The sequence below is a fragment of the Onychostoma macrolepis genome, chromosome 01 (assembly GCF_012432095.1).
Source record: "Onychostoma macrolepis isolate SWU-2019 chromosome 01, ASM1243209v1, whole genome shotgun sequence".
NCBI lineage: Eukaryota > Metazoa > Chordata > Actinopteri > Cypriniformes > Cyprinidae > Onychostoma > Onychostoma macrolepis.
This window is the reverse complement of record NC_081155.1, coordinates 3,999,723-4,013,870: the sequence shown is the minus strand read 5'-3', so window position 1 is coordinate 4,013,870 and position 14,148 is coordinate 3,999,723. Positions and strand designations below refer to the sequence as shown.

The 14,148-nt window shown below is 38.0% G+C and overlaps 1 protein-coding gene and 1 long non-coding RNA gene across 2 annotated transcripts in view; both read left to right on the top strand.

The window, feature by feature from the left end:
• LOC131547811 (uncharacterized) overlaps positions 1-14,148 on the top strand; it is a 181,390-nt gene that overhangs the window by 73,281 nt on the left and 93,961 nt on the right. The window lies entirely within an intron of this gene.
• Positions 753-13,480, top strand: LOC131547541 (NLR family CARD domain-containing protein 3-like). The gene is made up of 6 exons (XM_058788198.1): positions 753-1,239; positions 3,128-4,987; positions 5,097-5,270; positions 5,351-5,524; positions 10,677-10,723; positions 11,044-13,480. The coding sequence occupies exons 1-6, from the start codon at positions 1,097-1,099 to the stop codon at positions 11,571-11,573; spliced, it is 2,928 nt and encodes a 975-aa protein (XP_058644181.1). The 5' UTR covers positions 753-1,096; the 3' UTR covers positions 11,574-13,480.

Sequence of the window (14,148 nt, the reverse complement as noted above, 5' to 3'; positions counted from 1 at the left end):
TGGACTTAAACTTGAAAAATGGTGTGTTCCGCGGTTGAAATAAAACACTTTCTGATGTTTATTCATGTTCATTTCGTGCTTTAAGTAAATATGAAAAGACGATCGTTTCTCGTGTTTGAACTGATGCAATACAGTGATCTGTCACGACACACTGAGGAGCCACAAAACGGTATTTATTGTTTTAATTTCTTTAAGAAATTTAAAAGCTGAGGGTCCTGAGACCTTGTTTCATATCAGAAGCAACCTGCTCTGTCTTCTCTGTCGGTGTGTTGTCAGTTTTCTCTTTGCGCTGCAATGTATTTTTCACTGCATGAGAACATGTGTGTAGTGTGAGAGCAGCATTGTTTGTCGGTCATGGCAACAGTAACTAAGGGTGGGTGGGTTTTGTGAACGGTCAGTTGCTCCACAACTTGTAACGTTCTAAATCAGCATTTGGAGGTCATAAATGCTATGTTAAGGCAATTATATAATACAGCATTTGATGCATGTTCTTCGAGCCTGTCAATCAACATTAGCGCGCCACCCACAGGATAAGGACATCCCTGCCAAAATTTTGTCCGCATGTGTTCAGAGATTAGAATATAAAGTTTACAGAATGTTTTTAATATATTAGTGCTACGACCCAGAATCTGCCCCATCTAAATGTACGGTCAGGAGCTGCTACTGGTCTAGTTAGTCCATATGCGAAGGATACACTTGATACATCCATCAAAACAGGCTGAATTATAGACGCAAAGCTGTCTCCTGATCCTTCAAAATCAGATGGCTTCACTAAGATGCAGCCTTCTGATTGAGAAGCACACTGAAGTGCCAGTGCAGAAGGAAAATATTAGATGCAAGCATCCAGTTTTTAAGATAATAATCAGATATTAGTTTGCTATCTGCAAGCAGAAAGCGTTTGACTACAAAAAAGTAGTTTAAGACTGGGTGATACAGATTTGAAAGACAATGGAGCTGAAAATTTACGTTTTACTTCATGAATCTGAAAGTTGAAGTTGCCAGTTTTACTGAAAATTTGTTGTTATTGTCCTTTTAAAGATAATTACCAGATAAAGGTCTTAAATCAGGAGAAAGAGGAGGGGAACATACCTGAAAAATGAGTCACTGTGTGGAGAGAGAGGACGACAGCAAGGAGAATGAAGAGTATGGCACAGAATCCAGCTGTGTGTCAATGAAGAGCGATCGATCCATGCGCAACCCCAATAATTTCAGTGATGGAGCAGTGACCTCTGAACCCAGGTATAGTAAGATAACCATGTATGCATTTGGCAAATGCTTTTGCTCAGAACAATTTACAATGCATTCAAGCTACACAGTGCAACATAGCTGGTGTTTGGGACAAGGAATTGTTAACAGTAGCTAGGTCCAGAATTTGTAAATAAAAGAGGAAGAAAGAAAGAAAATAGTTGTTTTCACAATACAGTACATACTGTTTTAAAGCAGCTTCTCAGAAATTTAGCCTATATCTCATTGACTTAAGAGTAATGCCCAAATGCAGTGTTTCTTAATTCCAGTCCTGAGGACCCATGTTTGTTTTAGAAGTTTCACAAATTTAAACACCTGATTCATCTTATCAGCTGTGTTAAATAGGCAGACAAGACTGAGATCTAAAACATCCTGGGAGGTGGGTCCCGAGGACTTGGGTCAATATGTATCATATGTATCTGGTTGATTGAATCACAAGTAGACAACAGAAACTCATTCCTGTTCACACCTGGTGTTTTAGTCTGCCTCTCTTGTCCTCTTTTGACCACTTCTTAGCTGATTTATTTGAGGGGAGGGTCTATTGGCAGGTCACTCTTAATATGGTCATGACACCTGTGGGAGGGTTAAAGGTCACTACTCACTAATGTTACATCAGTGTTTGCTTCTTGTGTTGTTGTTAGCAAACAGAATGATTTATGTATTGTAAACTTTTTCATATCTTTCGATCTAAAGGATAAAATAAGCTCACATAACTTACATATTAAAAGATGTGACTGAAAAATATAAGGAAAGCAACACATCTGTCTAGTACAATTCAACAACTCTTTGCACAGTCATTATCAGTAGATAGAGAGGACGTGGTCTTTTGTGGCAGTTCGAATACATTCAACCACATCTACTCTAAGAAAGCAATTTGAACAAATGTGTTTTTGGCTACCTCTTGAAGTGGTCAAAAGTGGACATACTCAAAACCCAGTTTACACCTGTATTTAGCAATGTCCCCTTTGAATCTGATGAACAAAACTGAAATTTAATACCAGGTGTAAACAGGATCTAAATGTTTAGACAGCGGGAAAAAAAACATTGAGAAGAACCAGACTCGGATCTGTGGGAGCCTGTCCTCATTTGGCATTACAAAAAAAATTTGCATCTAGTTACATCATATGTGAAATGCAAGAATGAAATAATTAAATTATTCATAACTGTTTAAGTATTTAAAAAGTTCTGAAAATATTTTTATTGTAAGGACAGTGATTGCATGGATTAGTCTTTAGTGAATGCATAAGGTTTGTTAAAAGAAACCTCGCTCATTTATTCCACTCAGTTTAAATAATTCGCTGTGAAAGAAGTCAGTTATCTGAATAGAGAAGATGATTAATGTGGACAAATGTAAATGTGCTGTGTTGTGATTGGGTGATGATCCAATCTGGCTCATCCATTCATGGTGATTTCTCGTTAAAGCCACATGTAAACGGGGGCTGATAGAATCCTTATGTACACAAGAGATGTATAGACCATTGTAAAAAAGATCACCCAATGGCCCAATGACAGAATTCAATGGTATAGGTGAAAGTATTCTTGAACTATTTTACTTATAAATTGTACTTAATTTATTAAAATTGTTCAACTTTTAGCTTTGTATAATCTGACTCCAATTTCAGATGATTATAAAAAAAAAATAGAGATTATTATTTAGTTTTGTTATTAATTTAGATATTCTATCATTGTCCAAGTCTTTACTTATTTATTACAGTGGGTCTGACACTGTGTAATGAGCTGCCCCATGCATATTAGGTCATTCCAGTCTATATCAACCTTTAAATTAAAATTGAAATTGCATTTACTATCTTTAGATTATAACGCTGTTTGAACTTTTTTATGCTTAAATTTTATTTATATGTCTTTTGTATGTTGTGATCAGATCTGTGCCGTCCTCTACATTCCACTATCAGACCAACATTAGGGAGGACAAAACTGAAGCAGTCCTGCAGAAACATACACCAGACACTGGAGACCTGCATAGAGTCAAAGACCAGCATAAAACCAGTATGAAGAACAAGTATGAGAGATTATTTGAAGGAATGAAACTCCAAAAAAATGAAACCCTCCTGAACAGGATCTACACACAGCTCTACATCATAGAGGGAGAGAATGAAGGAGTGAATGAAGAACATGAGGTTTTACAGATGGAGAAAACAGCCAGAACAAAACACTCACAAGACACTCCGATCTACTGCAATGACATCTTTAAAGCCTCACCTGAACCAGGATGTGAGGAGAAAGACCAAATCAAGACTGTTCTCACTAAAGGCATTGCTGGAATCGGAAAAACCGTCTCTGTGCAGAAGTTCATTCTGGACTGGGCCGAGGGAAAAGCCAATCAGGATGTAGATTTCATGTTTGTGCTTCCATTTCGAGAGCTGAACTTGATCCGAGATCATCAGTACAGTCTTCACAGACTTCTGCTGGACTTGCATCCTGAACTTCAACATCTGGACTCAAAGCTGTATGAGGAGTGTAAAGTTGTGTTCATCTTTGATGGTCTGGATGAAAGCAGAATCACACTGATATTTTCAGATGCTCAGAAAGTTTGTGATGTGACTGAGACTTCATCGGTGGGTGAGTTGATGTCAAAGCTCATGAAAGGAGAGCTGCTTCCCTCTGCTCTCATCTGGGTCACCTCCAGACCAGCAGCAGCCAATCAGATCCCCTCCAAATACATCAACCGTCTGACAGAAATTCAGGGATTCACTGAGCCTCAGAAGGAGGAATATTTCAGGAAGAGAATCAGTGACCAGCATCAAGCCAACAGAATCATCTCACACATCAGAAGAGCAAGAAGCCTCCACATCATGTGCCACATCCCCGTCTTCTGCTGGATCTCATCCACTGTGCTTCAGAAGCTCCTGGAAGAAGATCTGAGTGCAGAAATCCCTCAAACTCTGACTGAAATGTACATCCACTTCCTGTTGATTCAGATCAACAGGAATCTGAGGTCTGAAGAGAGAGATCCAAAGAAACTCTTGCAGTCCAACAGAGAAGTGATTGTAAAACTTGCTGAAGTGGCTTTCAAACAGCTGATGAAGGGCAATGTGATGTTCTATGAGGAGGACCTGATTGAGAGCGGCATAGGCGTCACTGAAGCATCAGTGAATTCTGGGATTTGCACTGAGATCTTTAAGGAGGAATCTGTGATTCATCAGAGGAAAGTCTACAGCTTCATTCATCTGAGTGTTCAGGAGTTTCTCGCTGCTTTCTATGCATTTTACCATTATGTAATGATACATATTGATACATTGCAGTTTTGTGATGTTATGCACAATCTGCATAGAGATGCAGTAGATAAAGCCCTTGCGAGTGAGAATGGACACCTGGATCTGTTCCTGCGGTTCCTGCTGGGCATCTCACTGGAGTCCAATCAGAGACTCTTACAGGATCTACTGACACACACAGAGAACAGCTCAGAGAGCATCAGGAGAACCACACAGTACATTAAAGAGAAAATCAAAGATGGACATGGACTCTCTGCTGAAAGATCCATCAATCTGTTCCTTTGTCTACTGGAAGTGAAAGATCAGACTCTGTCCAGAGAGATTCAGGAGTTTGTGAAATCAGACAAACACTCAGAGAAGAAACTCTCTCCTGCTCACTGCTCAACAATCGCCTACATGCTTCAGATGTCAGAGGAGGTGCTGGATGAGCTGGACCTCAAGAAATACAACACATCAGATGAGGGGAGAAGAAGACTGATACCAGCTGTCATCAGCTGCAGAAAAGCCCTGTGAGTGTTTAATCATGTTTTAACGATTTAATTTGGATGTCTTTTACAAGACTTAGTATGATATTATTGAAATACAAGTTTACTTTTCATGTGTTTCAATCTCTTTCAGTCTTGCTGGCTGTAATCTAGCTGTTCAGTCCTTTGACATTGTGTTGTCAGCTCTTCAATCCTCAATCAATGTTCTGAGAGAGCTGGATCTGAGTAACAATGACCTGCAGGATTCAGGAGTGAAGCTACTCTCTGATGGACTGATGAGTCCAAACTGTCAGCTGGAGATACTGAGGTGAGTAAGAAGGATGATGTACTGTCAGTCGGTCATTATGTTCATGGGTGTCTGTAGACGATCTGACTGTGTGTCTGCAGGTTGTCAGGCTGTATGGTGACAGAGGAAGGCTGTGGTTATTTGTCTTCAGCTCTGTGTTCAAACCCCTCACACCTGAGAGAGCTGGATCTGAGCTACAATCACCCAGGACCATCAGGAGTCCATCTGCTCAAACACAGACTGGAGGATCCAAACTGTTCACTGCAGATACTCAAGTATGTAGGGTAGTTATGACTCATATGTGTGTCTGTGTGATTTGGGTTACCTAAGAGGGATTTTTTTGCAGCTTGCCCTTGTAACAAGGGAGCCATGAAGGAAGCCAGAGACAAGGATCTAGGTGCATGATGATTTAATAAACAAAACAAAGACAGGAACCAAGGAATTAGAGGTCGACCGAAATGGGTTTTTCTCTTGGCCAATGCCGATATTTAGAAATCAGGGCAGCCGATGGCTAATATATGATGACGATTTTTTTTGGCCGATTTCTTTTTTCTCCTTCATCTTATAAAAGAGAGTTTGAGTAAATGATTATTGCAGGGTACAAGATAGTAATAGTAGCCTAATTCATAGCAATAATACATGGCTCAAAACTTAAGCACCTTCTCAACTAGGGCAGTGTATCACCAGCAAAGATACGATACGTATCACGATACAGGACTGCACTGAATTTCACCTCAGAATAATTTAGTAAAACAGCTGTTTATTAAACATTGCATACTATAGGGCTGTTTCTAACTATTGGAAGAGCAGGCAGTTGACCTCTGCATTATGAAGGGCCTCCATAGTCTGTACCACAGTACAATATAGGTAATGGCATATTTCAATAAATATTTCATATTTACATTGGGCACTCCCCTCCAGGTACAATATTCTGATTGCTTGCATCTTTTTTTTAAGCCCATAAATCATAATGTACTCGTTCTAATAAATTTATATTGTAATATACTCATATTAATATATTTTAAAAATCATCTTAACGTTGCTGGAAGGTTATCATTGCACAAATTAACACACTCTCTACAATAAAATCAAAATAAGAATTAGAAGAGTATACTAATGCGCTGTCTTCACTGTCTCAAGCAGACACGTTCACTCAAACAGATCACGTTGCGGCCGCACACAGACATTCAGCAACACAAACGTTTTAGTGCTGCCCCGCTATTTTATCAGTAAAATAGCTTAATCAGTCAAGAGCTACATTATCTTTCTCAACAAGGAGCTGGTAACATCATTGTTTCTAAAGGAATTAAGCCAGAGCTTCACTATTAATAGAGAAATGCGGCAAAACGGTGATTCATACACAGCCTCTCTCTCTCTCTCTCATAAATGAACAGTTGATGAATTACACTTTTCTGAGAATAGAATATTGAAGTGGAGATCGCTAAACTGCAAGCTAACCAGTGTTTTCAGAAAGCAAGCGCGTTTATCCACAGTGGAGAGAGTGCGCGTACACATGGTTGCCAGGATGGCAAAGATAAGTAACACTCTTGGCAGATAATTCTGTATTGCGCAAGCGGGAAGCTCTGTTTTGGGGATAACGTCTCTTTTAGGGATGGCTCTATACCATAATTTCAGCTTTGGTACGATACCAGAATGTAATACCTCGGTATCGATACTAAGTCGATACCATAGGTGACAAATAACCAGCCTCAAAGGATAAGTGAATTGAAAACAATTTTATTAAAATAACAATAATAAAAACAGATTCATAAATTAATATCTTTGTATCAAACTGTAACAAAAAACCTACTGGGAACATGGGTTACATTTTGAAGAAAAAAAAATACAACTGAAGTAACGCAATTAAGTGAAAGTGACGTGACAGGTGGCCAAGTATGGTTACCCATACTCGGAATTTGTGCTCTGCATTGAACCCATCCAAAATGTACACACACAGCAGTGAACACACACACACCGTGAACACACACCCGGAGCAGTGGGCAGCCATTTATGCTGCGGCGCCTGGGGAGCAGTTGGGGGTTCGGTGCATTGCTTTAACTTATGAGTCCGACTCTCTAACCATTAGGCCACAACTTCCCTAAATTAATGGAACAAATGTTGCTTTATTGTAAAGTGTTATTCTAACAGTCAAAGTAATATCCAAAATCACGTTATTATTTCTCTCTTTCTCAGATAGTTTTCAGATTTCAGACTCAGCCAAAGAAAAAGCATTAAATATATATCTCACTCTCTTGACTGCTTCATATTAGCAATTGGCAGTGCGGCAGAAACATTCCCTTCATATTATTTATACTAAAATTAATATAGCAAATCTCATTTAATTAATATTCAATATTAATATTGTATGAAATGCAAGTACATATATTACGTGACCAAAACTTCACTGTCACACATGCACATTTGCGCTTACTGTATCACATTTGTATGTGCGTTGATCAGTTGTAAATAAAAAGTTACAATTAAATCTGAATTTATGAATGATGCACTCGCCTGTCGATCTATTAATTCTCTAAAAAGATCAGGATAAGCAAGCGACAAATGCTTAAAAAGGTTTGAAATTGCCTCCTGTGGCAACACATGATTTATAGCAACGCTTGCATTAATGTGCAGTAAGGTCAGTTCGTTCATCTGTTTTGTATGCAGAGTAATGCCATATTTCACTTCTACTGTTCTCTTTATTTATTAATTTTGGGCACATTGATAGTTTCATCTGTTTGATCCATCGCGTTGTTCTGTTGTCACATTTACCGGTTGCGCAACAATCTGGGAAGCACTGCCACATACAGGTGCACTTCGCAACAGCAGCGTATGAAATACAGAATTGAGCAAAATTATGCCATCGTGCCGTTTTAAATATAATATATACCGGTATTTTTCCAGTACCGGTATACTGCGCATCCCTAGTCTCTTTATACCAGGCAACCCAGTTGTGTTCCTCTACAGCCAAATTAAACCTTGTTGTAGCCTATATAATGCCCTATTCATTCATTTTTGAAACCTCACACTTTTCTACTCCATTTTATTTTATGTTCTTGTATTCAAATTAAGCGCGGCCCACTGCTGCACACTATAAAACTGCTTAAGAGTGCACTGGCCATGAGCGATGACATAGTGGAGGCTATTGTCTAACCCACAGACACATTTCATGAGGAAACTTAACATGCACGTTTTAGCCAGCCCAGAAATTTCGTCTGAATTGAATGTGTTTCTAATTTCACATGCAAATGACTTGTTGCACTTATGAATATAAGCACAGTTGGCATAAATTCTAGTAGGGTAATAGATTTTACGCTTTTGAAATGGTCTGTTTTGCCCTGCCATCATTTGCTGAAGCTGTGTGTGAACAAGACGCGGCTGCAGAGTGTGAGTTGCTCCGTCTCACGCAGCCAGAGGGAGAGAGATTCTCCCCCAGATAGCAACATATTGTCGGCCCAGATCCGGCCCACATCTGGGCACATGTGGAATAATGATCTGGCCCACATATAGCGTGGAATGATGGCACTTGGGTGGACCGCTCCTGTTTGCCAGATCTGGGCCACAAGCAGGACATAGCAATGCCACATGTCAGCCAAGAGCAAAGAAATAAACCACACTAGACCTTATCGGCCTAATTTGCAGCACAATTGGCCAATGCTGATTAATTAAAAAATCCCAAAAATCAGCCAGATCAATCGGTTGACCTCTACAAGGAATATGCAGGGCAGGAACACAAGCATTTACATCTAACTACTGACAGACCAGCACAGTAAACACAGGGCCTAAAATACACAGGATAACTAGATGAAATGTGAAAACAGTGAGGCACTAATGAGGGAAACAAAAATAACTACAAAAGCTAGACAAAGGAAGCAGGACCTTAATCAAACTAAAACACAGACAGGTAGAATATGTGTTTACTATATTTCATGCTGTCTATGTACAGCATGTGTGTTGATCAATGTTCATCAAATTAAATTTGAATAAAAGCCTAAATTAAATCTGTTCATCGTGTAAAGAGATTGTCTTTTCATAAGACTTGGATTAAACTGCTTGAATCATATGTATTACTTTTACAATGCCTTTATGTCCTTTTTGATCTTGAAAACCAGCATCACGAGATGATCACAGTGACATCACACCATTCTCATACGGTGATCCTCACAGTGTGAGTAATATATGAACTCATTGTGAATTCAAAATGATGAGCAGGTGGAGAGGAGGCAGCTCAAATATCAGTCGCTGGGGGACATTCTACTTCCTGTTTCTCAACACTATCACAGAGATATCACAGTGCTCTCACATGATGAGCTCATGAGTGCACGCCCAGCGAACAGATTTCTGTTATAAGAACCTTCTCCAAACATACAACTGACTTCCAGACACAGCCTTTGATGAAATCAACTGAAATAAAAGAAGACATTAAATCTCTCATGATCTCAGCAAAGAAAGATTAAACAACTCCACAAACAGCATCACCTGCTCCACTCATTACTAACCAGACTGACTTTATTTCTGATATCTACAAAAGCGTTTATTGAGAATTACGTTTTATTGTTTTGTTTGACGTTACCATCGTGGCGAGCAGTGTTTGCTTTTGTTGGGCTCTTGACCCTTGATTTTATAACTTCATATTTTTTTGGGCTGCTGTAACTGTGTTTGTAAAGCACGTTTGTTATGGCAAGTAACACCAAAAAGAGGCTGCAACCAGGTGATATTGGTTTGTTGTTGTTAACAATGAGATCATCATCATCTAGATTCAGTATGCAGTCTTTGTGAAGTGTTATTAATCTGTTTTAGAGTGTTTTAAAAAGTGTTATAATGTTTTAATTATAACAGCTTTTTGATTATACAGTATAGGGTCAAACAGTGTAATAATTTATGAATGATTTTAAAAGCATAAGTCACAAACATTTTGAACTACGGTGTCATTTAACAATAAAGAGAGACATCAAGAATTGGTGTATGAATCTCAACAATGGTGACAGTCAAAAGCTTCATGCTGCAATGCATGCTGGGTATCTAGTCTCTGTGCACTGAGTGCACTTTGACCTTACATTGTGACCATAGTATGAGCACACAGTGAGGGCGTTGTGAGGTTACACTTTTAGCTCACTGTTACCTCACATTGTGACCTCATCACGAGTATCCTGTGAGCTCATGGTGACATCACTCTGAGATCAAATTGTTGACTGGGTAGACTTTCAGTGGAGGTACAGAAATCTCTCAGGTTTCATTAAAATATCTTCATTTGTGTTTGGAAGATGAATCTGAGGGATCTGAAGGGTTTAGAATAACATGAGGGAGTAAATGATGACAGAAAAAAAAACTACAGAACTATGATTTTGTTTGCAGTTTTAACCGTCTTCAAATAAGTCATATCATATCAAATATTTTTTTGTTTGTGTGCATGCTTTTGTCTCTGTTCAGTTTGGACCACGGAGGACATTTCAGAATCAAACCAGCACTGAGAAAATGTAAGATCTCTCTCTCTCTCACTCACTCACTCACACACGCACGCACATTTTATAGGGACATTCCAAAGGTGTAATTGTTTATACTGTACAAACTGTATTTTCTTTGGTATAAAGCTTCTTCATTACGTCTTCTTCAAAACGTCTTCATGGGGACAAAAAACAAACAATATCCAAATTTTTACTGGTATTAATATCCTTGTGGGCAAATTTTGTCTCCATAACATAGGGAATACCCAGGACACACACACACACACACACACACACACACTCATGTGCATGTTTAATTATGTCATAGATGCGATCTCTCTTCTTGTGTTCAGATGCCTGTGATCTCACACTGGATCCAAACACAGCGCACACTCAACTCGTCCTGTCTGAAGAGAACAAAAAAACAACATGTGTGAAAGATCATCAGCCGTATCCTGATCAGCCAGACAGATTTGAGCAACAGGAGCAGGTTCTGTGTAGAGAGAGTCTGTCTGGACGCTGTTACTGGGAGGTTAAATGGGAAGGCTCAGGTCATGTAGCAGTGGCATATAAAGGAGTCGACAGGAAAAGTGGAATTAACTGTTGGTTTGGACTCAATGAAAAGTCCTGGAGTATGTATTGTTCTGATACGACTTACACTGTCTGGTACAATAATAGCAACGAAGACGTATCTGGCCCGTCATCCCGCTCTAATAGAGTAGGAGTGTATCTGGACTGGTCAGCCGGCTCTCTGTCCTTCTACAGCGTCTCTGACACACACACACTCACACACATACACACATTCAACACCACATTCACTGAACCCCTCTACGCTGGATTCGGGGTTTATCCTGAATCTTCTGTATCTCTGTGTCAGATTTAACAACCTCTTGTGAGGAGACACATACAGAATGCATGAATTACACTTTGACTTTCAGGGTGGTTTTGCTTTTTTCAGTTTAGCTAGTTTTTGTAATTCATATGTGTGAACCAAGTTCATCCAATTTAATTCTGTTAGATTGTAGTTATTCTATAATATGCAGGAGTAGTGAAGATTTGTGTCTTACACAATATGATGTTAAACATTAAATATTAAAGATCTCCCACATATCATTATGTGCAAAAACACGTGAAATAATCTTTGATTTCTGCATATACTCTCCTTTAATTGAGTTAACTTTTTCTATTTAGTGCAATGCGATTTTACACTAAACTGCTGGCAGCAGATTTGCCAGTATATGACCGTTTTTCTAGTTTTCTTGCCGTAAACTTAATTTACAATTTATTATTGTTAAAATACATTGCACGGATGTGTCTTTTTATTTTACACCTTTAACTCCTTTAAATCCACTGCAAAATCCTGGAGTGTGCACACTACAAAGAGTAAAATTGTTTCAGTTAATTAGATGATTAAGTAAATATTTAAGTGCTGATTGAGCATAAGTGATGAACTGCTGCTGATAACAAGCAGAATCACCGAAGAAAAGAGAAACAACAAGAACAGGAAAAAAGAAAACCGCAAGAACTACTGACTTCAGTCGCAGCCTTAGATGAGATCAACTGAAATAAAAGAAGACATTAAATCATTAAATGCTGTAACTCTGTTTATAAGACACATTTGTTATTACAAGAAAAGCCAAAAGAAAATGAGATCAGGTGATCTTGACCACTGCTGTCATCCAGAGTCTGATCTTTGATTGTAAAGGGGATGTATTAATAATTTCAAACAACTGCTTACAGCAACTGTGTAGTACTACATCATGAGATCCCGAATTATTGACAATGATAGTCTGAAAGATTTTAAAAACACATGTTTTGAGCCGCTGCATCACTCAGACAAGCATTGATCAAGAATCAGCATCTGAATCTCAACTCTGGTAACAATCAGAAAGCTTCATGTTGTAATGCATGCTGGGTGGCAGTGTAATAAAGAACTCATCCATGATACCCAGCATGCAGTGCGGCATGAATAAAATATGCTGCCGCATTGTCTTATTTTCTTTATATGCTTTTATTTTTGCTGTTGTTCTTGTGTTTTTTTTTTTGTTTAGTTTAGTTTTTTTAGCAGCTTTCTCATGATACTACAAATGTCAGGTGTGTGGTCTCTCAGTCTGGCCGAATCCAGGAGTTTGTGCGAGGATTATAATGTTAAATGTTGGGGGAAACTGTCTCTGAAAATTGTATAGTGTGTCACAGGCCTTAGATATTTATGATTTGGGATTGTGCAGGCTCCAACACAATCAGGAGCAGTAAAATAATTGCAATGACACCACACAATTGAGATTTTATTTGGACAAAAAGTAATTTGCGACAAACCTCGAATCAGGCCACGACAATCAAAACTGTGTGTATGTGACCGTTTTGGTGGGTTAATAGTTGTGTTGATGATGACGGCTACTTCAGACTTTCTGTTTTGTGTTCTGTGTCATTTGTCAGATTAAATGTTGATCTAAACTTTTATTTTGCTAAATTATTAATTGAGGTAAAGAAAACAAAACATACAGAAAAAAAATAAAAACATGGCATCCCAATAATATTATGCAATTTGTTTTTTATTTTCTTTTTCTTTTAACAAGTAGATGTTTCAGTAGACTATTCTGTTCTGTTGTATTTTCTCCTTTACTAAACTGTTTTATCAGCAGTTTTATTATATGACATATCTGTGCATTAGACACTGGAATATCATACACCTTTATATTTGAAAAACATACAATGCAAATGAAGAGTTCAGATGCAAAAGCCTCTAATTGCCTAAATTGTCTAAATTAAAGTGATTCAATGTTGATTCAATTTTGCTCTGCTATCTGAATAATTCTTTTTTTTTAATGTTTTACCGCAATGTAATTTATCTGCAACCAAAATGTAAAGTTGTGAAATGATATAATGCTTCATGCTTGCATGAGAAACTGAAAAACTAAAGTGAAACCGTAGTGAATAACTGTCATCACATAAGATCTCAACAGTTGACAGTAACTTTTTATTTTTCTGCTACATGTGGATTGTTGCAAAACTTTGAATAAAATATCCCTTTGGCTATAAAGACAACGGCAAGATCAGCTATAAGCTGCTACATACTTGAAAAAACACTATTCACAGACTGCAAGGTATGTATTTTCTGTGGGGTGAATAGGGGTGAACACTTGTCTGATGTTGAATTATTATTATTATCATTTATTTGTTGTTTTTTTAAGTTTATGTTCTTCTAATCCACACAACCTTCTGTAGAATTAAGGACTAATTCTTGTTATCTTGTTGAGATGCATTGTTACAGTAATTCTTTAAAACAAGACACCACTGCCTCTATATTCTATTAATGCATGGTATAATATAATGCTTTTCAGTTATTAATGTATTGTTCTAGAATAATAATTGGGGTGTGATTATGATTACATTTGTTTGATTTTATAAAAGCTCAAAATAAGGTGATGCAATTACACATCAAATAAAATCTTTCTGTA

Bases quoted from the DNA above. Each gene is read 5' to 3' on its own strand.
- LOC131547541 (XM_058788198.1), top strand. From the start codon at position 1,097: ATGAGTCACTGTGTGGAGAGAGAGGACGACAGCAAGGAGAATGAAGAG. The intron at 5,271-5,350 runs GTGAGTAAGAAG...GTGTGTCTGCAG, and splicing joins TGTCAGCTGGAGATACTGAG to GTTGTCAGGCTGTATGGTGA. The intron at 5,525-10,676 runs GTATGTAGGGTA...GTCTCTGTTCAG, and splicing joins TGTTCACTGCAGATACTCAA to TTTGGACCACGGAGGACATT.